The sequence below is a fragment of the Chiloscyllium plagiosum genome, unplaced genomic scaffold, assembly GCF_037043375.1.
Source record: "Chiloscyllium plagiosum isolate Xiang-an unplaced genomic scaffold, Cpla_swu_hap1 HiC_scaffold_17, whole genome shotgun sequence".
NCBI classification, from domain to species: Eukaryota; Metazoa; Chordata; class Chondrichthyes; order Orectolobiformes; family Hemiscylliidae; genus Chiloscyllium; species Chiloscyllium plagiosum.
In genome coordinates, this window is record NW_028270155.1 from 25,282,538 (window position 1) to 25,305,281 (window position 22,744).

A 22,744-nucleotide genomic window follows, 5' to 3' on the forward strand; every position below is an offset into this window, starting at 1 on the left:
CACTATCTCCCTGGGTACCACCACCCCCCCCACCTTACTCGTTTAAATCTTTCCACGCAGTTCTAGCAAATTTCCCTGCCAGTATATTAGTCCCCTTCCAATTTAGGTGCAATCCGTCCTTCTTGTACACGTCACTTCTACCCCAAAAGAGATTCCAATGATCCAAAACTGTGAATCCTTCTCCCATACACCAGCTCCTCAGCCATGCATTCATCTTCTCTATCCTCCTATTCCTGCCATCACTAGCTGTAGCACTGAGAGTAATCCAGATATCACTACCCTTGAGGACCTCCTTTTTAAATTTCTGCCTAACTCTCTGTAATCTCCCTTCAGAATCTCAACCTTTTCCCTTCCTATATCGTTGGTTCCAATGTGGGCAATGACCTCTTGCTGGCCCCTCTCCCCCATGAGAACATTCTGCACCCTCTCGGAGACATCCTTGATCCTGGCACCAGGGAAACAACACACCATTCTGCTTTTTCTCTGCTGGCCACAGAAACGTCTGTCTGTACCTCAGACTATAGAATCCCCTAACACAATTGATCTCTTGGAAGTTGATGTACCCCTCATTGTATTAGAGCTAGTTTCAATTCCAGAAACTTGGCTGTTCGTGCTACGTTCCCCTGAAAATCCATCACCCCCTACATTTTCCAAAACAGCATACCTGTTTGAAATGTGTAATTCCACAAAAGACTCCTGCCCTCGGTGCCTACCTCTCTTACCCTTCCTGGAGTTAGCCCATCTATGCGACTGTATCTGAGACTTTCCCCCTTCCTATAACTGCCATCCATCACATACTGTTGCTGTTGCAAATTCCTCATCACTTCTATCTGTCTCTCCAACCGATCCACTCGATCTGTTAAGATTCGCATCCAACAGCATTTATGGCAGATAGAATCCGCAGTAACCCTTAAACTCTCTTTGAACTCCCACATCTGTCAAGAAGTACATATCACTGCAAAGGCCATTTTTGCTCCTTCTCAGTCTACAGACCCAGAAAATAACACCCAAACAAGAGACTCCCCTATCCTTGACTTGCCTTGGCGCCAGCATTAGTACACAAGAGGGGACCATTGATCTGTATCATCCTGAACAAACAGAGACTGAATATCAACTATGCCAGGAAAATGTCCTTGTGTGGCAAGAGACTGAATGTTACCAAGAATGACTATTACAGTGGTCAACTGCATCAAAAAGATTGAACAAAACAAGTCTAAATGGTCTTTTTGTTGGTATTGCTATTGTTAAATGTATTATTGCTAAGATATTAGCTTCTATTGACAACATTGATTCCAACTAGAAAATGCTTCTTTTCCACTTAGATGAAGGTGAGGAAGCACCATTGCCTCCCCCGGTCCCTCTTCAGAGAAAGAGGAGATATGGCAGTCTTTCACTGCCATTGAATTGGATTAATTCAATCCATGCCTTCACATTTATGATGAGGTAATCAAATGACCAAAGCGGGGAGGTAAGGATTCAAATGTTTGTGCCTAGCTGTTGTCAGAAGCAACAAATATATCTAGGTTTTTATTAACAACAAAATGGCTGCACGTTATGATTGGACTTTGTGAATCTGTACTGCTGCTTTGTTGGATTAGCTGAAGCAGAAGATAAGGCAAACAATGGAGTTTTCATAAAATGAATTATGAACCATTAATTGACCACTCAAACTAACCTTGAACTGCTAGCATGAGATGACGATTTATGTAAAACAAGAACCCTTTCCCAGGGAATATCATTGGATTAGACTGCTGTCAATCATGTCACCATGTTACAGTTGATTGGTCTTTTGTCTTGTAAATAAGGCTGTACTGTCTCTCAAAAACATATAAAAATGCTTATTGTTCAATTTCATCACGGAGCACAGAAGCTTTAACCTCTGTATTGATGGACAGAATTGCATCAGGTTGTCTTACTTTATTAAGCTAATGACCTTGCTTTGTACAGACCGCATTCCATTGATTCTTTTGACCGATCTCGAGAGCGAGGGGTCCCATTTTGGATCCAGATCTTCACAATCACTCACAAAAGATAGAAGGGAGCTCAACTGATATCTTCAGACATCCAGGGGATTCACTCTTCCCAACCCCTGAGGCATTTACAATTTCATAAGCTTGATAAGTGGGCGCTTATGGCACCAAATAAAAGAACTAAACCAACCCCATTTAATTTCTGAAACATTTGTCTAGGAAAAAGCAAGAGAAGCATCCGCAGAGGGTAGATAAACGAGGAAGAACATTCATTTTAGTAAGAGCAACTCGACCTAGCCATGATATTGGAAGGCCCGCCCCCCCATATTTGAAGGTCTTGTTTAATCTTGTCAAACAAATGAACAAAATTAGCCTTGAATAATTGATCAAAACTAGGGGTAACAGAGGCCCAAATAAAGAAAGCCTCCCAGTTAGGGGAAGCCACTTTTAACATCCAGTATTCCCCTCAGACCAGCCCCCACCCCCCCCCCCCCCCATACAATTAGTGAGAACTGCTGCCAGAGGAACGCTGCAAAGGACCCTTATCCATCTAGTAAACATTTCACCCAGACCAAACCACTCCAGGGTATAAAAAAGATGTGGCCATTCCACTCAGTCAAATGCCTTCTCCGCGTCCAAGAAAACCACCAACCCTTGAACTGACCGTTGTTGGCACACTTCAATCATGTTAAGCAGTCACCTAACATTATAAGAAGATCTACGATCCTTTATAAAGCCCATCTCAGCTGCCTTCTGTCCTGTCTCAAGCAGACGTTGCTGCTCTCCCTTCTGGCTGGCAGAGCACAAGATAATTATCCCTCTAGGCATAGGCCTTCGCAGTCTCCCAAAGAAAGGACGGATTATGAGCTGTACTGGATTTTATTTTAAACATCAACCTAAGAGAAATAGATAAGTCTTGTTTACTCTGATCTGAAAGACACCATTTTAGACAGTGTGACATGCCTTCAGTACTGAACATTAAACTGGATTACCTGCTCAGGTTTCCAGAGTTGGCCTTAAACTCAACATGCATATTCAGCCACCACTAACCTCGGAAACTCCTGGAAAATCAGATCAACAGCTTCAGCAGGTAGCCAGGGTTAACATTTCAAGTCAATGCTCCTTCATCATAATTCAGTAGTAGAAATTAGGCTGAGGCGATGGGATCTGCATCACATTTCTGCTGAGCTTGGTGTAGCACCCTTGCCTGAGTAAGAAAGGTGTGGTTTCACACCACAGTTGACCACAAAAACCAGGCTAACGATAAAGGGTAATACTGTCAGAGGGGTCTCTCACTCAGAACTAATGGAAGGTTGGTCCTTCTGAAATATTAACTTGGTTCCTCTCCCCATTGATGCTGTCTGGTCTGATTATTTTTAGATTTGTGAAAGTTTTTAAGGACTCAAGCATGTTCCATTTTCAGATTTCCTACACATTCCTCATTTTTAACATAATTCAAAGTCTCAATGACTTTTAACCTAATCCTTTGAACATAACATAAGCCTAGTCTACTTAAAAATAACTTGTAAATTCATCTCACAAAAATGTAGCATTCTTTTGAAAGACATTCAAGGAAGGATTGAAGTAATTTAGAAGGAACTTACTGTATAACAACTAATAACAGAATCAAATGTACAGAGTGTGAAGAAATCAACCAACAGAATCATAAACAATAAGTATTTCAAGTTAAAGTTGCAAGGTTGTGAAAAGAAATCTCATTTTTGATCTTCAGAGCATATTAGCAATTGACTGACCTGCAACTGAGTTTTACCCGTGATCCACCTGACCTTACCCCTCCTTGCCACTTTGAGCCATCACCGATTCCCCACATCACCACTCATTACAGATACATTTAACATTACATGAAGTGCACAACAAACAGGCCACTCATCCCCAACTGGGGTCCAGGCTCCACATGACCCTTGTTTAATCCAACTTTATCAAGCCTTTTACATCTTTCTCCTGCACATAATTATTCAGCTCCCCCCTCAAAACATGTCTATACTATTCATTTCAACCCACCATGTGGTAGCAAGTTGAACATTCAAATCACTCGATAGGTGATGTTTTGCCTGAAGTGATTATTCAATTTATTACAGACAATCACATTTATGTCCTATAGGTTTGGACAAGTCAGTTCATCTTCAGTTAGAGTGCACGCTTTCTGAATTCATCCGCAGTTAAAAATGCATATATAAGCAATATATTCATAATGCTAGCAAGATACATCAAGATTAGATAGGTTTTAACTACCAACTGAAGTTTTTGAGATTTGCACATTAAACCAAGTTAACTTGATGGAAAATGTCACTTAAATCCCAAACAGAATGTTTATTTAAATATCCTGATCGCTCATTATCTAAAATGCTGGTCAATGATTTAAACTTTATACCCCAACTTCATAGAAACACAAAAATTCACTGATTGTGAGGTTTACATCTGTATTGCATTTGCAGTTCAACATTTCAGCCTCCAAAGTTAGCTAATATACGTAGAAAATCAATTAAACCAGGTCAAAAGTGCATTGTATTTTCCTAAATTCCAATATTGGGATCAATCCATTGGAGACAGTTCAGAGAAAATTCATTAAGATGGTCCCCTAGGATTGTAGGATTGTCTTATGAGCAAAGGCTAAGTAGGTTGGGACTCTACAAGAATGACAAGTGATCTCATTGAAAAATGTTGGATTGTTAAGGGCCTTCACAGGTAAATATTGAGAGGATGACTCCCATCATGGGAGTATCTAGGGGCCAGAGGTCATCGTCTAAGAATAAAAAGGGGTCAATTTAAAACGGAGGCAAAGAGGAACTTCTTTTAGAGGGTTAAGTTTCTTTGGAATTCCTTGACACTGCGGGACAGAGACCTTGCGAATTTAAGGCTGAGAATAGATTGATTCTTAAAATAGGAGGAGTATCCACCGTTACAGACAAAGGGCAGGAAAGTGGACATGAAGAATGTCAGATCGGCCATGTTCCTACTGATTGGTAGAGGGGGTGAATGGTTAACTGTTTCTATTTCTTATGGTCTAATAGTCTAATTCTACATTACCACAATGACAGAAGATATTAGAATCACACACAAAAAAGGTGAATTTGAGAGAGAGCATGGGTTTAGATATTCTTGATACTGAATGGATTTATTCATCAGTTTTTGCAATCATTTAGCTTTTGTAGCATGTATCCTGAAATAAAAGTGGCAGGTTTTTATGTTTTTGATTAAAAACCCCCATAGATTTTTCAAAGTACAAAGAAAAACATACTTAATGTACAAACTTAATGAAATGGGTGCATAAATCCATTTTGCAATAACAGTCTGTAGGCAAAGACTGACATTTAATTTGGTGTTTGTGCCAAACTTCAGAAAACAAATCAATAGTTTAATAAATTTTGATATTCTATTTAATGCACAACATTTCTGTTAATGTACTTCATTTTCACTGGTGTATGCATTTCCATAAGGCAGTTTATTTTTGCATTTTAACAACTTATTTTATAGCTAGAAACACCAATCTTTACAAAACAAAACCAACAATTTTTTGTTGGACATATACAAGTCTTCACTCCACTGGATTTGCAGGTGTATGGCAAAATATGTCTTGAGGCTTGAATGCTGTTGCAATGGGTGCTAAGCTCTGCAAATGATAGATAGAAAGACAGCTTTGTTTATTTTAATATCTGCAATCATGAGGATTTTGAAAATAACTCAGGAAAGTATTTCAACAATAGAGAATTCAATCAAACTGAAGATAAAATCTGATTATGCTGTGGAAGCAATTGAGAATGCAAAAACTTGGGTGGATGTTTTCAAAGGATGATTATCATGACTGCAGCCAAGTACTTCAGAATTTCCTACTTTAACTGTAACCAAACAAAATGTTCATAATATAAGTTAATCCTGAAGCAATGCTTGTACTTCTTCGTTTGCCTTTAACAAATTATTTAAGTTTTATAGAAATTCCAAGTGTTGTGACAGCATAACTGCATTATTCTGTTACAAAATCTGAGAATATTATAGACAATATACAAGACAGTGACTCCATGCAAATCTTATACCTTTTTAAATTTCACCAAAATCTTTGAGAAACCTGGGCAAAGGACCAAGAAATGAGAGATCAAATAGCTGAGAAAATTATCAACTTTAATATTGACTAATATATAGAAAATCTAAATGAAGCTATTTGCGATAAACATAATATGCATGTGTAATTGAAAACATCCAATCACATTCAAATTTTTGTTAATCAAATCATCACGTGAACATTTGTTTTGACGTTATTGAGAGTGTGTGGTGAGGTTGGTGAAATTGACATCAGGGAGTATATTGAGAATAATCTTGAAATGGAAGAAGATCAACATGTTTTCATATTGAATGACCATTGAAACATAGAAATATTACTATAAGTGGCTATTAGAATGAAGAATATAACATTCAAAATGATTTAAAAAACAAAAGGATAAGTAGGAAACAACAGGGAAATGGGATCAAATCAGAATAAATAGCTTTTCATTGAAGAGGTGGCAATAGAATGATATGCTGTAATTTTCATGATTCACTGCACATTCCACAAATACCAATTTCCTCCCATCATAAATTAGTCTTGCAGCCCAAGATAATAAATTCATGTTATTCGTATTGTACTTGGCTTCAGTTCCACAATCAGTGTGCCATATTTGCAAGACAAAAAAATTGGCAACCCTCAAGTTATTCTTATCATTGTAAAAGGTGAAGGTTGCACTATAATTAACGAATGTAGATGAAAATAATCAAGTTCAGTGTGTTTTGAGTGATATATTGAGAGCACTGCTGTGCCTCTTTGGAAACAAGGCAAGTAGCATTTCGCACTATGCTGAAGCCACAGAACTGAAGCCCATTGAATGTGTACCAATAGCAACTAAATGTGCATTTTAGACATTGCTATAGAATAATACATCATTACTCCATAGCACAATGTCAAAGCATTAAACTTTTGTACCACTTTACCACCATCCTAGAATTATAAACAGAAGTCACATCCTGAATATTTCTAAATCATCAACACAATAAAAGGAAGCGGACTCAAATTTCTGACAGGTCAGCATGCTGACAGGACATTTATAACTAATATAATCTGAATAATTGGTTATAGATACCCGATATGGGTCTTTAGTGAGCAGAAAGAAACATTTTCTCTCACATTTTGTTTCTTTAAAGAACATTATTGTCCTTGGTGAATGCTTCCATTGTTACGATAGCTACTGACGTTTTGACTTTGGTTTAGTAAGACATTCCAGGGCACTTTACAGGAGGATTAACAAAGTAAATTTAACACTGAGCTGCACCAGGAAATATCAGGCCAAAGTCCAAAAGCTTGGTCAAAGAAATAGGAATTTAAGGAACATCTTAAATAAGGTCAAAAGGTCCAAGGAAGATTTCCAAGTTCTAAGGTTTGGTAGCTGAAGACAACTCCCAATGGTAGAGCAATTAAAACGAGGTTTGATCGGGAGGCCAGAATTAAGCACCTCTTTTAACTATTGGACTGTACCTGATTTAGGTATTCTTGACACTGAATTGATTTCTTCATCACTTTCTCAGATTCATTTAGCTTTTGTAGTGAGAACTCTGAAATAAAGAGGACAGGTTTCATATGTAATAAAAAAGGAAAATACTTTTAAATAAACAAACTATACAAATCAGAAAAGAACAGTTCACTTGTTCTTGCCAAGATTTCAGATTGGTCAGGGAGTTAAATATGTTTAAAACTTATTCAAAGGAAATAATTTACAAATTGCAGAGCCATATAAAATGCAACATCTGAACAGGCTGGGATTTTGTTTTTACACTGCAACATAGAAGATTGAGAAATGACCGTACAGAAGCTTACAAAATCATGAGGGATATAGATAGTGTTTATGGTAGGTGTATTTTCCCTTGGATGGGGACTTCAAGTCAAGGGAGCACATTTAAGATGAGAGTAGAGAGTTTTAAAAAGAGACTCGAGGGGAAATTATTTATACAAAGGGTGGTTCACGTGTGGAATGAACTTCCTGAGGAAGTGGTGGATGCGGGCACAATTATAAAGTTTAAAAGACATTTGGATAAGTCCATGATAGGAAAGTTTAGAGGCCTGGGGCTAGGAGCAGGCAGGTGGGAGTAATTTAGTTTGGGATTATGTTTGGCATGGACAGGTTTAACCAAAGGGTCCGTTTCCGTGCTGTATGATGCTATGACACTATTATAGATAACAGTGAAGAGTTACAGCCAACGTATTCAAGATGGAGAATCACAGAACTTAAAGTCTACTGAATGTATTATAGGGAAAGTCTTTGAAAATAATATTACAAAAGAATAAAATAAACTGAATTATTTTCCAAGAAAGAAAGATCTGCAGATGCTGAAAATCTGAAACAAAAACGGGAATTGCTGAAGAAACTCAGCAGGTCAGAGTCAATGTTTCAGGTGCAGTGACCCTTCTTCAGAACAGATTGTAGCTAAGAAAAGAGGATATATATGCTATAGATAAGGCTGTGCACACACACACACACACACCTGTATGGATTGGGGTGTAAACAATAGACAGAGGTGATGCCCACAGCGAGAACACCATCTGGGCAGACAAGGAATGAATAATGGTGAGCCAGACGAAACGTTGCTAATGAGTTAGATGTGCTGGAAGCTGCTCATGTCATGACAAGGCCCAGAGTGTGGGGATGGGTAAAAGACAAGAAGGTGGTGCTCAGGTCTTAAAATTATTGAACTTGATATGGAGTCCTAAAGGTGCAGGGTCCCCAAATGAAAAACAAGGTGCTTTTCTTCAAACGTATGCTGAGCTTCACTGGAGCACTGCAGCAAGCCTAGAGTCATTTTTGCAGACAGAATGCAAATGTTCTGCAAAGTGGTCACCCAGTTTGTGTTTCATCTCTCCAATGAGACCACATGAGACCACAAGAGCAGAGAATACAGTAGATTACATTAAGTGAAGTGCAGATAAATTGCTACTTTACCTGGAAGGTGTGTCTGGATAGTGAGGAGCGAGGAATTAAATAGGGAGTGAAACCTTCTGCAATTGCATGGGAAGGTGCCATGGGCTTGTAGGAAGGGTGACCCGAAGGAAACAGTCCCTGCGGTAGGCTGTCAAAGATGGGGAGGGGAATATGTGTCCGGTGGCGGCATCCTGTTGGAGGTGACAGACATAGTTGCTTATGATCCTTTAGATGCGGACCCTCATGGATGAAAAGTGAGGACCAGGGGAATTTTAACAGTGTTGTGGGAGGTAAAGAGGCAAGAGCAGAAGCACAGGAAACCGATCAGCCACAGCGGACAGTCCTGTCAACCAGAATGGTGGAGAATCCTCACTTGAGAACATCACAACCTCACAGCATCCTAAAGTGCTTTACAACCATAGTTCCAAATAATAGCTTCCAAACAACTACTATCCTGAAAAATATCAGAGATTGAACAATACTGTTCACAATGCTACTGTTGTAGTTGATCAGAAATAAGTTTTCCATTACATCTGTTCATTAGCCAAGACTGAGGAGAAAGTGAGGACTGCAGATGCTGGAGATCAGAGCTGAAAATGTGTTGCTGGAAAAGCGCAGCAGGTCAGGCAGCATCCAAGGGATAGGAGAATCGACGTTTCGGGTATAAGCCCTTCTTCAGGAATGAGGAAAGTGTGTCCAGCAGGCTAAGATAAAAGGTAGGGAGGAGGGACTTGGGGGAGGGGCATTGGAAATGCGATAGGTGGAAGGAGGTCAAGGTGAGGAGGTCAAGGAAGGGCTTATGCTTGTTCCTTGGATGCTGCCTGACCTGCTGCGCTTTTCCAGCAACACATTTTCAGCATTAGCCAAGACTGCCTACTTCCACCTCCATATGCCAATCCCTGTCCTAACTCATTTACTGATGAAACCTTGTCCATGTTCGTTATCCTTATATTTATCGTTCTCTTGGTTGGTCTTCCATCCACTATAAAATTAAGTTCATCAAAACTCTCATACCAAGTTTGTTCACCCATTATCTCACCCTTCCCAGTCTCTAATCTCTTCCAGCCTTCCAATTTGTAATCTCGCCATTTCTCTAAATTTTAACATTTGAAAATTCCAGATTTTAATTACAGGTTGTTTGGTATAACACACATTTTGTCAATGCAAATTGGCTATAATGTGATTGACGAATTGTGGACGCTGTTTGGATAATGCAAACTTTCTACTGAATAGGTATAGCGATTTTCTAATGGTGATCTTCTGCACTGTGAATTTCTATAGCCGTTTTCCATAGCACAATTTTGTATAGCATGAGGTTGCAGAAGAACACTTTATAACAGAATGCCCTGTATTCCAGCATTGGTGGTTTGTGCCTTCAGCTACCTAGTTTCTAAATTCTGGAATTCCCTCCCTATAACAGAACTTCCCTGTCTCCTTTCTTAAGACACTCCTTAAAATCTACCTGCCACTTTGACCAAACTTTGGTCATCTCTCGTAATATCTTATGCAGCCATTGTCAGGTCTTTTAAAAATCAACCAGCATCAATTACAGTTCAGTCGGTAGTCACTTTGAAACATCACCTGGTTTCTGCAGGGGATTTTGAGTCCATCTGTTGGGCATAAACACTGTCAGTGGTGCTGTCTGGGATAAAACATTAAATGGAGGACCAAAATGCCTATTTGGTAGAACCTGACACTATTTCCAAGAACAGTAGATTCCTGGTCAATTTTATTTTGCTCAATCAAAATCACAAAAACAGGGGAAACGTTGGCTTTGTAGTAATGTCACTGCACTAATAACCCAAAAGCTCAGGCTAATGTTCTGCAGTTGTGGAATTAAATCATATTGAGGCACTGGTGGAATTTAAACTCAAATGAATCAAATTTGAAATTGAAAGCTGATTTCAGAAATGATTCATGAAAGCATTGTCATTTTTAAAAAATCTTCAGGTTCACAAATGCACGTTGGGGGAAGGAAATCTGCCATTTTTAACTTGCACGAGTTCTGCTCCACAGCAATATTGTTATTTCTTAAAATTCACTTGAAATGCCCTAACAAGTCACTCAGCCCAAGGCAATTAGGGATACGTATTACATCCGGGCCTTGTCAGTGACACTCTCTTGAGTAGCAGTAGGCAATTCAGCCCCTTGAGCTATTTAATGATATCATGGTTGATCTCACCTTGGACTCAACTCCTCTTTCTCAACCATTCCCCGTAACCCTTTAACTCATTATTAATTAAGAATCTTGTCAACCTCAGGTTTATCCAGTATCCAACATACTCTTGGGTAATAAATACCACAGATTCATTATCTTTTGAGTGAAGTATTTCCCCTCAATTCCATTGTAAATCTGCCACCTTTAGCCTAAAACTATGGCCTCTTATTTTAGATTGGACCATAAGAGGAACTGGCAAGCTAGGGAGCATCAGGAGTTGAAGAAGTCAATGTTTCGGGTGTAACACTTTTTCAATCCAGCCTCCTGCCCATCTACTTTGGATTCCACCATCTGCAGTTTTTTTTTGTCTCTAACCAGAGGAAATGTCTAGTCGACTTAGTCAATTGCCTTTAGCATCTCATATGCCTCAACTGGATCTCTGCTCCTCCTCCTAAATATTAGCCAATATAGGCCTAATTGCCCCACATAAAATAAACCATTAATCTCTACAACTAACCTAGTGAACCTTCTCTGAATTGCCTCCAATGCAATTACATTCTTGCTCAAGCAAGGGGACCAAAACTGTTTTAGGATCATGGAATGCCTACAGTGTGGAAGCAGACCATTCGGCCCATCCATTCCACACTGGCCCTCCGAAGAGAATTCCATCCAGCCTGCATATCCCTGGACTCTATGGGCAATTTTAGCATGGCCAATCTACCTGTCCTGCAAATTTTGATTGTGGGAGGAAACCTGGGCACCCAGTAGAAACCCACACAGACACGGGGAGAATGTGCAAACACCACACAGTGTGGTACTGAACGTAGGTCCCGTGAAACCACCGAGTTTACATGATAAACTGTACATAACACTCCAGATGTGGAGGTGCCAGTCCTGGACTGGGTTGTACAAGGTCAAAAATCACATGACATCAGGTGCTGAAAGCTAGTGTTTTCAAATAAACCTGTTGGGCTTTCGCATGGCATTGTGAGATTTTTGACATAATACTCCAGATACAGTCTCATCAATATCTTCTACAAGAATTCTCATGACAATGAAAGCATAAAGATTGAAAAAAAAAACAAAACCAGTCATTGACCTGAAGCATTGACCTGTCTGTATCTCTCCACAGACACTGCCTTATCCATTGGCTGTGGTTAGCACTGTTGCCTCGCAGCACCAGGGTCCCAGGTTCAATTCCAGCCTCGGGCAACTGTCTGTGTGGAGTTTGCACATTCTTCCTGTGTCTGCGTGGGTTTCCTCCGGGTGCTCCGGTTTCCTCCCAAACTCCAAAGATGTGCAGGTCAGGTGAATTGGCCATGCTAAATTGCCTGTAGTGTTAGGTGCATTAGTCAGAGGGAAAGGAGTCTGGGTGGGTTACACGTCTGTGTGGGCCGAAGGGCCTGTTTCCACACTGTAGGGAATCTAATCTAAACTACATTCCATGACACTGCAATCCTGTTGCTATAAATTCTGTGTCTTATGATTGTGCTTCACAACCACCTGATGAAGAAGCAGTGCTTCCAAATAAACCTATTGGACTATAACCAGATGTTTGAGTGATTTTTAACTTCATCCGCTGAAGATTTTCTTTTCCCTGTGTATTCTTTTTAAAAATCTGGTCATTCTTAGATGGCTGTTAACAGACTGACTGCTGGAATAGCCACACCACAACATTGCCCACACTTGAAAAGTACTTCATGGTTGTAAAGTGCTTTGAGATGTCCAGAAGGTGCTATATAGATGCAAGTCTTCTTTGACCCCCCCACCCGAATCCCAGCAGCATCAGGAAAGAGAAATAAAGAGTCAACGTTTCGAGTCCAGTGCCCCTTCTCCAGCTCTTCCTGTTTCTGGTAAGTTGCCTTGTTGCACTCGCGAAACGTAGTCAGTGATGATGTAGGATAAATACCGAGAGTTTCGTTGACAGCGGCGAGTTTAACAGCCAGCTCTGCGCATTCCTCGGTGTTTATTTTCCCCGCCATCTCCGTCGTCCTCCCGCCGAGCCTCGGGAAAACCCGCCTAGCTGCTCGCCCACCATCTTTGATCGTGGCGGCACACCCACGTTGGGGGTCGCCATCTTTGATCGTGGCGGCACCCGCTGCGGTTCGCAGTTGATCGCCATCTTTGATGATGGTAACGCTCGAGGTTCTGGTGGTCGCCATCTTTCATTATAACAACACCAGTCACCGTCGGTGGACGTTACCTCTGATCATGAGCCCTCAGTTCCGCATCTGCCGATGCTGTCCGGCTTGCTGCGCCCTTTCTGCCTCCTGCTTGTCTGCTTTGTTATCTTTCAAAGTGGAATCACCCGACCGGACGCTGGCACAAATAAACAGAGGTTACTGGAAAAGCTCAGCAGGTCTGGCAGCATCTGTGGAGCGAGATCAGTGTTGACGCTTTGGAGGTCCAGTGTGGGACGGAGGCGGTGGCCATCTTTGATAATGGCAGTGCTCGATTCCCGGCGCTGGCGGCCGCCATCTTTGATGATGGCCTCCATATTTTCAACGGTTAAAGGTTGACCTACGGGATTGGGCGTCACTGCAGCCGCGAGTTTTGAGTTTTCGGAGTCTCTGATTTACAATCTTGAATGCCCGCCTGCAGCCTTGGGCCTCGTGTGTGTTTGAAGTGCAAATCACGTGACCGAGGCCCGGAAATGACGGTGGCTGTGGGTGGTGCCATGGTAACCGCCCAGTGGTTGGAGAGTCGGGGAGAGGCCTTCACTCGGTCGAGGAGGTAATCCTGCCGCTGACTTCCTGATATAAACTTACAGTCAGGGAGCCGGAGCTTCATGGCTGGGGTCTTGTATTTTTTAAAGCGTGGGGGGTGGTGAGGCACAATTCTCAACCCTTCTGCCTGTTACAGATTTCTCACTGGGGAATCAGCAGTTCGGGGCGGACATATTCCTGCCGTGATCACGTTAACAGCTTTTTTTTTAAAAAATCCCTGTGCGGGCATCTCCAGCCAGACCAGCATGTACCACCCATTCCCGGTTGTCCGGCTGACTCGCGTGTAAGCCAGAGCAGGTCAAGCAGGGTCGGTCTTCCTCAAGAGCGCGAGTGAGTGAACCAGGTGGGGTTTTAGTTGAGAGCGTGTTGCTGGGAAAGCACAACAGGTCAAGCAGCATCCGAGGAGCAGGAGAATCAACGTTTCGGCCTGGAGCCCTTCATCATTCGTCCCTGATTGAAGGGCTCCCGCCTGAAACGTCGATCCTCCTGCTCCTCGGATGCTGCTTGACCTGCTGCACTTTCCCAGCAACACGCTCTCAACTCTGATCTCCAGCATCTGCAGACCTCTCTGTCTCCCAGATGGGGTTTTACCTGACATAGGAGCAAATTACTGCAAATACTGGCATCTGTACTGAAAACAAGAAGTACTAGAGATCACAGTGGGTCAGGCAGCATTAATGGAGAGAGAGAGCGAGCTGCCATTTCACGTCTAGATGACTCCATCTTTTACCAAAATTGGAAATTACATTTTTATTCTAGAATTTAACATTCTGATTCTTACTATCTACAACATTAGGATATGAACTCAGGTCCTTTGAAACATTACACTGGGCTGCTCAATTAATGGTCCAAATGATGTTACCACTTTCTGATGTAGATGCAAGGGATAATTATATGTCAGTGTAAATTGACATTTACACTAAGTCTATAAAATATGTGTGTTCTTGAAATGAAGTTCAGCGAGATAGGTTGAGTGAAGACCAAAGAAAGGGGTGGAGGTTTGCACAGTAATGGAGGGAGGGTAAGGGGAATAATTGGTAGAGAGGGGACTAGGAGTCGTACTCCCTGCCCTGCTCTCTCAGTCCTTCCTCCTTCAACATTAATGTTCATGTCTCTTGCATAACTGTGTCAAGCCTCAGACCTCACTGCTTTGAATCAGTTATTGTGCCTGTTTGATCACTGTCATTTTTCATATTGGTGACAAACCTGTTTAAACTTTAGACATCTTGTTCTGTTGAATGTGTGGTGTCAGTATTACTGCCCATTTGTATCTGATTCCAAAAGGTGCTGCCTGCTTTGATTCCCACCTCTAAGTCTTCTGCTGTCCACCAAGCTCCTGCTGTCACCTACTGTGACCATACTTGACTTAAAGCTCAACAGGTCTGGCAGCATCTGTGGAGAGAAATCAAAGTTAACATTTCAGGTCAAACGATCCTTCCTGAGAACTGATGGTAGCTAGGAAAATGTTGGCTTATTTACAGATATTAGAGTAAGGGAGGGAGTAAGGAGTAAATGATAGGTGAAGATAGAGTCCAAAGTGAGAGAAGAACAGTTGGGCGGATAAAAGAGTGGATAATGATCTGGGTAGGAGTATGAATGGTTATTAATGGGGACTGTTAGTGGCTAACCATACCTGGCAATAACAATCTGTGATAACAATGCCTGGTGTCTGGTGGTTGCGGTAAGGATATAGGAGAGCTGAAACCTTAAATATTGGAACTCAATATTGAGTCTAGAAGGCTGCAGCATTCTCAAGTGCGAAATGAGGTGCTGTTCTTCCAGCTTTGGGCTCCATCCCATCTACACCCTCCCCATCCTCTGCATACAAACCAATGTTTTCCGAGCTACCATCAGTTCTGAGGAAGGATCACTCAAACAGAAATGTAACTGATGATTTCTCTCCACAGACGCTGCTAAACCTGCTGAGCTTTTTCAGCAATTTTTGTTTTTGTTCCATACTTGACATCACCTTCTCACTCCAATCAGGATAACAAATGAGCACATTCTTGACTTTCTTTTAACAAATGAACTTTTTAAAAGATAAACCATTGCTCTCATATTTCTTTTTCCAGTGTTTGAACCAGGGTGTCTAGGAACTTAATTCCTAGACTCTCCAGGGCAGTTCTGGAGGGTTGCAACCAATAGGTTGTGGTTTTAATTAATTTGTTCATGAAACATGGACTGCCTAGCATTTCTTGTTGCCCTTGAGAAGATATGGTGAACTGTTGCCTTTTAGTGCCTTAGGTAGACACAATGCCTAGTCACATTCCTGAAGAAGGGCTTATGCCCGAAAGTCGACAATCCTGCTCCTTGGATACTGCCTGACATGCTGTGCTTTTCCAGCGCCACACTTTTCGACTTTGACTCTCCAGTATCTGCAGTCATCACTTTCTCTCTCAATGCGTAGGAAGAAAATTCAGTTACTATCAATTGGAAAGATGTTTTTAAAAATTCTAGATTAATGAGTGACGCCCACATCCCTTGAGCAAATAAAAATGGATGAATGCCAGGAATTTCTTTAGGGTTTAACCTTGGTAGGAACCCGTTTACGCATGTCTGTAACACTTCAAGTAAAGCTAAATTATAAGATGAAGACCAAATCTGAGAAATCTGGAGGCATAATACCATTTATTTACAGATATTAGGGTAGGGGACGGAGTAAGGAGTAAATGATAGGTGAAGATAGAGTCCAAAGAGAGAGAAGAACAGTTGAACTGATACCATTTAATGGTATTATGGGTGGTATATTCTCGTTCAAAACCGCTATCGGTGTACATATTGAATATCATTATAAGTCCGTATGGAGTCCATGGCAACTATTCACAAAGAAAATATAATTTACCATTTAAACGTATTGAAGGAATGGAAAACTCTAGCAGCTCAAACGAGATCTCTATTTGTGTCCCAACTTGCACCAAGTCCCATTCAGCTACTGGCCATGTTCTTGCAGACCTACGTCATGTCCTCGTTAAGCAAAGCCTTCGTTTTAAAATTCTCAGTTTTGTTTCAAAATTCCCCCATGGCCTCACCTTTTCCTAATCTCTCATCTCCACCTCTACCACAGCTCTGAAAGATTCTGCTCATCTAATTCTGGTCTCTTGAGCAGTTCTGAACTTAATCATTCCACTACTAGCAGTTTTGCCTTTAACTGCCTGTGCTCAATATCTGAAGTTCTGTCCTTTAAACTTTGTCTCTTTTTCTTTCTGTGTAATGCTCCTTAAAACCTACTTTTGTTAGGACATGGGGTAAACCCCCACCCACCACTTAATTTAAACCAGCAATACAGAAAAGATTTAAGCATAAAAGAAAGCACCTTTCTTTAATGACCAGCACTGTGAATTTACATGTCCTGCTTTACCATAGTGGAAACACCTGAGGCCTTTTACCTCCTTTCCACCCTGTTGGGCTGCTTTTTTATCCTGTGGTAAATTCTTAATAGTTTTCTCTAATCTTGGTTTTGTAGTGTAGGATCTCCCCTTCTCCTAACTTCTATCCCTCACACAACAAAATTCTGGCTGGAAGGTTGTCTTATGCACCAACTTGTATTCATTTGCTAATTCTGCTGCCCTTCTCACTTCATGAACTATCCGTTCCTCCACATGTACTCTTACCATCTGTGGAAGTGAGGTTTTGAACTCTCCCAGCAAAATAATCTCTCTTAGAGCCTCAAAGGTCCTATGTCTTTTCAAAGCACGCACCCATCTATCAAAATGACTATGTTTAATTCTTTCGAACTCAACATAAGTCTGACCTGGTTCCTTCTTTATCTTTCTGAAGCGCTGTCTATATGCTTCTGGTACCAAAATATAAGCACTTAAAATAGCCTGTTTAACCTCTTCATAATCTCATGACCCCTCATTTGACACCGCGGCAAATACCTCACTAACTCTGTCTACCAGTTTAGTCTGGACTAGCATTAACTATAAATCCTCCGACCATACCTAACCAATTCTTCAAATGAAATAAAGAAGGCTTCAACATCTTTCTCATTAAAATGTGGCAGAGTTTTGACATCCGTATATGTCACTTTTAATCTCAATCCTGTTAACTTGAATTTGCTGACTAAGGTGCAACTTTTCAAGTTCCAATTCCCTCTTTTGCTCAGCTAAGAACCTTCTCTCTTTCCCTCTTTTTTTTTTCTCTTTCTCCCTCTCTTTCCTTTCCCTCTCCCTCTCTCTCTCTCCATTTTCCTGAGTTATAACTTTGGTTTTTCTACCTCTACTACACTTGTCTGTTTCTCTGACACACCTAAATGAGTAATTCCCATACAATCTCAGATTTACTTTTGTCCGTGGTTAAAACCAAATCTAATTTCTTTGCTAATTCTAAAAGTATGGAATTAAAAATCTCAACACCAGATTATAGTCCAACAGGTTTATTTGGACGCACTAGCTTTCGGAGTGCTGCTGCTTCATCGTGTGGATGGAGCAGCACTCCGAAAGCTAGTGTGTTTCCAAATAAACCTGTTGGACTATAATCTGGTGTTGTGTGATTTTTAACTTTGTACGGCCCAGTCCAACACCGGCACCTCCAAATCTAAAAGTATGGCCTTTTTCTTTCCTTCTAAATTTTCTTGGCAAATTTGAGAATCATCTTTAAATTCCAGAACCTCTCTAGGACTTTTAAGAGCCATTTCTCTCACTTTTAATTTGATCAACCACAAGTCACCGAAATTAAACAAATTGTCTCACCTACGTTTTATTTAAAGATCTAGGACACTAACCTGCAAGTGTTTAAATCTGCTGGGATTTGTTTGTACCCTTAAATCTAATCAAAGCTTGTTTAAAACCAGTTTAAATCCCGACGATGAGCCCCCATACTGTTAACGACACAGGATTTAAACCCCTCCCCTCCCCCAGACATAATTTAAACCAACACAGAAAAGATTTCTCCCGTGCAGTAATCTGTGAAAATTCAAGAGGCTAAGAATTAACAACTTTTTTCTCCAAGTATAACAGAGAATAATTTACTAACAACTATTTACACCTCCTTCTTCTAACCTAAGTTTTACTTTCCCTTCTATAAAACTAGTGCGACAAAACCTCCAATTAAGATTTACTGAAAAATTCATTTTGCAAAACCGGCCAGCGGTTGAATCATCTTTTTATATCTTCCTCTGTAGATTTGCTGTCCAGGTCGGTGTTGATGTTGTTCCCTGTGCAAACTCCGTCTCTAGACAGGTACCTCTCAGAGTTCTGACTAGCAGCCTACATCTGTGGTCTTTTGGCAGTTCTCCCTCAGCTGTTCAATTTTTCCCAGTCTTATACTCCAAAGCATCGGACTGTGTCATTGGCTTTTAATATTGTCAATAAACTAAGTTCAAATTTGATTGGAGTTTGGTATTTTTCGGTGTATAATTTAAACTGATTGGCCTAATTCAAATTTGTTTTTTTGTCTCCAGGCAACAGCTACACTAGCTGCTGGACCTAAAGGTTACATTATATCTTGTTCAGAACACTTGGTGCTGTCAGGTAGTTCTGCTGGTTTTTAACTTAAAGATGCAGTACACCCATATCTTCATAACACTTTATTGATCAAGCTTTAGTTCATCTGATAGTGTTTGAGTATCAGATTTTGTTTTCTAATGTTCCTGCGAAAAGCACTGGGATTAGCAGAGGTGCAAAATATTCACCACTACTGAGAGATTATACAATATGACTTGCATACAAAGTAGAAACCAGATCATAGAATCCCTACAGCACAGACAGAAGCCATTTGGCCCATTGAGTCTGCACTGACTCTCTGAAGATCATCCCATCCGGTCTCCAAAGAGCACAGCAGTTCAGGCAGCATCCAAGCAGCAGTAAAATCGACGTTTCGGGCAAAAGCCCTTCATCAGGAATACAGGCAGAGAGCCTGAAGGGTGGAGAGATAAGTGAGAGGAGGGTGGGGGTGGGGAGAAAGTAGCATAGAGTACAATAGGTGAGTGGGGGAGGGGATGAAGGTGATAGGTTGGGGGGGGGGAGGGGGAAGTGGATAGTTGGAAAAGAAGATAGGCAGGTAGGACAAGTCATGGGGGACAGTGCTGAGCTGGAAGTTTGGGACTGGGGTGAGGTGGGGGAAGAGGAAATGAGGAAACTGTTGAAGTCCACATTGATGCCCTGGGGTTGAAGTGTTCCGAGGTGGAAGATGAGGCGTTCTTCCGCCAGGCGTCTGGTGGTGAGGGAGCAGCGGTGAAGGAGGCCCAGGGCCTCCATGTCCTCGGCAGAGTGGGACAGGGAGTTGAAATGTTGGGCCACAGGGTGGTGTGGTTGATTAGTGCGGGTGTCCCGGAGATGTTCCCTAAAGCACTCTGCTAGGAGGCGTCCAGTCTCCCCAATGTAGAGGAGACCGCATCGGGAGCAAGGGATACAATAAATGATATTGGTGGATGTGCAGGTAAAACTTCGGTGGATGCAGAAGACTCCTTTAGGGCCTTGGATGGAGGTGAGGGAGGAGGTGTGGGCACAGGTTTTGCAATTTCTGCGGTGGCAGGGGAAGGTGCCAGGATGGGACGGTGGGTTGTAGGGGGGCGTGGACCTGACCAGGTAGTCACGGAGGGAACGGTCTTTACGGAAGGTGCAAATGGGTGGGGAGGGAAATATATCCTTGGAGGTGGCGGATGATTTGGTTTATGCAAAGGTTGGTAGGGTGGAAGGTGAGCACCAGGGACGTTCTGTCCTTGTTACGGTTGGAGGGGTGGGGTCTGAGGGCGGAGGTGCGGGATGTGGACGAGATGCGTTGGAGGGCATCTTTAACCATGTGGGAAGGGAAATTGCGGTCTCTAAAGAAGGAGGCCATCTGGTGTGTTCTGTGGTGGAACTGGTCCTCCTGGGAGCAGATATGGCGGAGACGGAGGAATTGGGAATACGGGATGGCATTTTTGCAGGAGGTAGGATGGGAAGAGGTGTAATCCAGGAATTGCAAAACCTGCGCCCAAACCTCCTTCCTCACCTCCATCCAAGGCCCTAAAGGAGCCTTCTGCATCCATCAAAGTTTTACCTGCACATCCACCAATATCATTTATTGTATCTGTTACTCCCGATGCGGTCTCTTCTACATTGGGGAGACTGGACGCCTCCTAGCAGAGCGCTTTAGAGAACATCTCCGGGACACCCGCACCAATCAACCACGCCGCCCTGTGGCCCAATATTTCAACTCCCCCTCCCACTCTGCCGAGGACATGGAGGTCCTGGGCCTCCTTCACCGCCACTCCTTCACCACCAGGCACCTGGAGGAAGAACGCCTCCTCTTCTGCCTAGGAACACTTCAACCCCAGGGCATCAATGTGGACTTCAACAGTTTCCTCATTTCCCCTTCCCCCACCTCACCCCAGTTCCAAATTTCCAGCTCAGCACTGTCCCCATGACTTGTCCTACCTGCCTATCTTCTTTTCCAACTATTCACTCCATCGTACCCCCCCGCCGACCTATCACCTTCATCCCCTCCCCCACTCACCAATCGTACTCTATGCTACTTTCTCCCCACCCCCACCTTCCTCTCACTTATCTCTCCACCCGTCAGGCTCTCTGCCTGTATTCCTAATGAAGGGCTTTTGCCCGAAACGTCGATTTTACTGCACCTCGGATGCTGCCTGAACTGCTGTGCTCTTCCAGCACCACTAATCCAGAATCTGGTTTCCAGCATCTGCAGTCATTGTTTTTACCTAATCCACCTAATCTGCACATCTTGGGAGATCAAGTATTATAATTTAAAAAGTAGAAAGCAAGAATGGAATGGAGTATTGAGTGAGGAAATATCCTGCATATAAACTGTGGAAATGAATTGGTTCTCCAAATTCTGTACGAAGAATGGTGTGGGAGGGGTTGTGGAGAAAGATTAACAATTGCCTTTATGAGTGAGGAGTGGACATTATTTGTTCATAGAATAGAATTTACCTATTTAGTATGAAGTTATAAATCATATCACATAGCCGGGTGCAACGGACTGCAAGAATGCAAATAATTCAGCTCCAGGATTACTTGTTTTATGAATATTCATTGATATAAATTAGTGCTGTATTTTACATGAAATATGGGTACTGGAGAGATTTTTTTCCAATTAAATATCTGAATGCATGTATTTAACTTTTGTCAAGTTTGGCTGGCAAGAAATGCATATTTATTTAACATTACTGACAAGGAAAAGTGTAAAGATTTTAAGAACATCGGAACAGTTTCAAATAGGTAAAGCCATCTGTATTTGTGGACTCCTTTGCATTCTATTATAAATGCTATTATCTTTCACTTTCTACTTCTTGGGCAAGCCAGAAACAAGATCAAACAAAAAAAAATCAGTGTAGAAACGAAAATAATAATTAATACTAAATCCTCAAAGATAATTGGGCAAGCCACATAACTCATTAGTTAATATCTCACCCTCCTGCTATAATTTGGTTGTTTTTCAAATATGCATCACATCTTCATTGTTTGAAAGGAGTCTCATTATCGACAGCTTGAATGCTGCTTTAGATTAGACTTAGTGTGGAAACAGGTCCTTCGGCCCAACAAATCCACACCGACCCGCCGACGCGCAACCCACCTGCACCCATTCCCCTACATTTACCCCTTCACCTAACACTACGGGCAATTTAGCATGGACAATTCACCTAACCTGCACATTTTTGGACTGTGGGAGGAAACCGGAGCAGCCGAAGAAAACCCACGCAGACACGGGGAGAATGTGCAAACTCCACACAGTCAGTCGCCTGAGGCGGGAATTGAACCCGGGTCTCTGGCTCTGTGAGGCAGCAGTGCTAACCAAGTGCTTCTTGAAGGCCAGCCACCCTCTGAGCAAAATAGAACTGAATACTCAAATGATTCAGGTGCAATATTATTTTATAGCTTTGACTCAGTTTTGTAATACATATTTGGAGTCAAACTTCATGTAACAAATGCAGAATTAAAAATTGTAGCAAATTAGGAACTTGTGGACATTACTTGGGCACCTTTA

At 41.8% G+C, this 22,744-nt stretch overlaps 2 protein-coding genes across 7 annotated transcripts in view; one reads left to right on the forward strand and one right to left on the reverse strand.

Moving 5' to 3' along the window:
* Positions 1–3,166: 3,166 nt before the first annotated feature.
* Positions 3,167–13,398, reverse strand: LOC148147292 (uncharacterized). Its single transcript, XM_087995758.1, has 3 exons — positions 12,997–13,398; positions 7,492–7,568; positions 3,167–5,601 (listed from the first exon to the last, which is right to left on the reverse strand). Exons 1-3 carry the CDS (start codon positions 13,247–13,249, stop codon positions 5,527–5,529), a joined length of 405 nt encoding a protein of 134 aa, XP_087851884.1. The 5' UTR covers positions 13,250–13,398; the 3' UTR covers positions 3,167–5,526.
* A 222-nt stretch (positions 13,399–13,620) lies between these two features.
* The window catches only part of sdr42e1 (short chain dehydrogenase/reductase family 42E, member 1), a 29,533-nt gene continuing 20,409 nt past the window's right edge, over positions 13,621–22,744 (forward strand). For 2 of the 6 annotated variants that reach the window (XM_087995756.1, XM_087995757.1), the window contains exon 1: positions 13,675–13,820. In XM_087995756.1, coding sequence (XP_087851882.1) covers positions 13,675–13,820 — 146 coding nt within the window. Of the gene's footprint in view, positions 13,821–18,935; positions 18,994–21,896; positions 22,617–22,744 lie in introns of those variants that run through there. The other 4 variants (XR_015759919.1, XM_043706659.2, XM_043706658.2 and 1 more) reach the window with 4 other exon arrangements.

Excerpts from the sequence above, each read along its gene's own strand:
- LOC148147292 (XM_087995758.1), bottom strand. The coding sequence starts at position 13,249 with ATGGCGACCACCAGAACCTCGAGCGTTACCATCATCAAAGATGGCGAT. Across the intron at positions 7,569-12,996 it reads CGCTGTCAACGAAACTCTCG|AGTTCTCACTACAAAAGCTA; the intron begins GTATTTATCCTA and ends TCTTTATTTCAG. Across the intron at positions 5,602-7,491 it reads GTCAAGAATACCTAAATCAG|AGCTTAGCACCCATTGCAAC; the intron begins GTACAGTCCAAT and ends TATCATTTGCAG.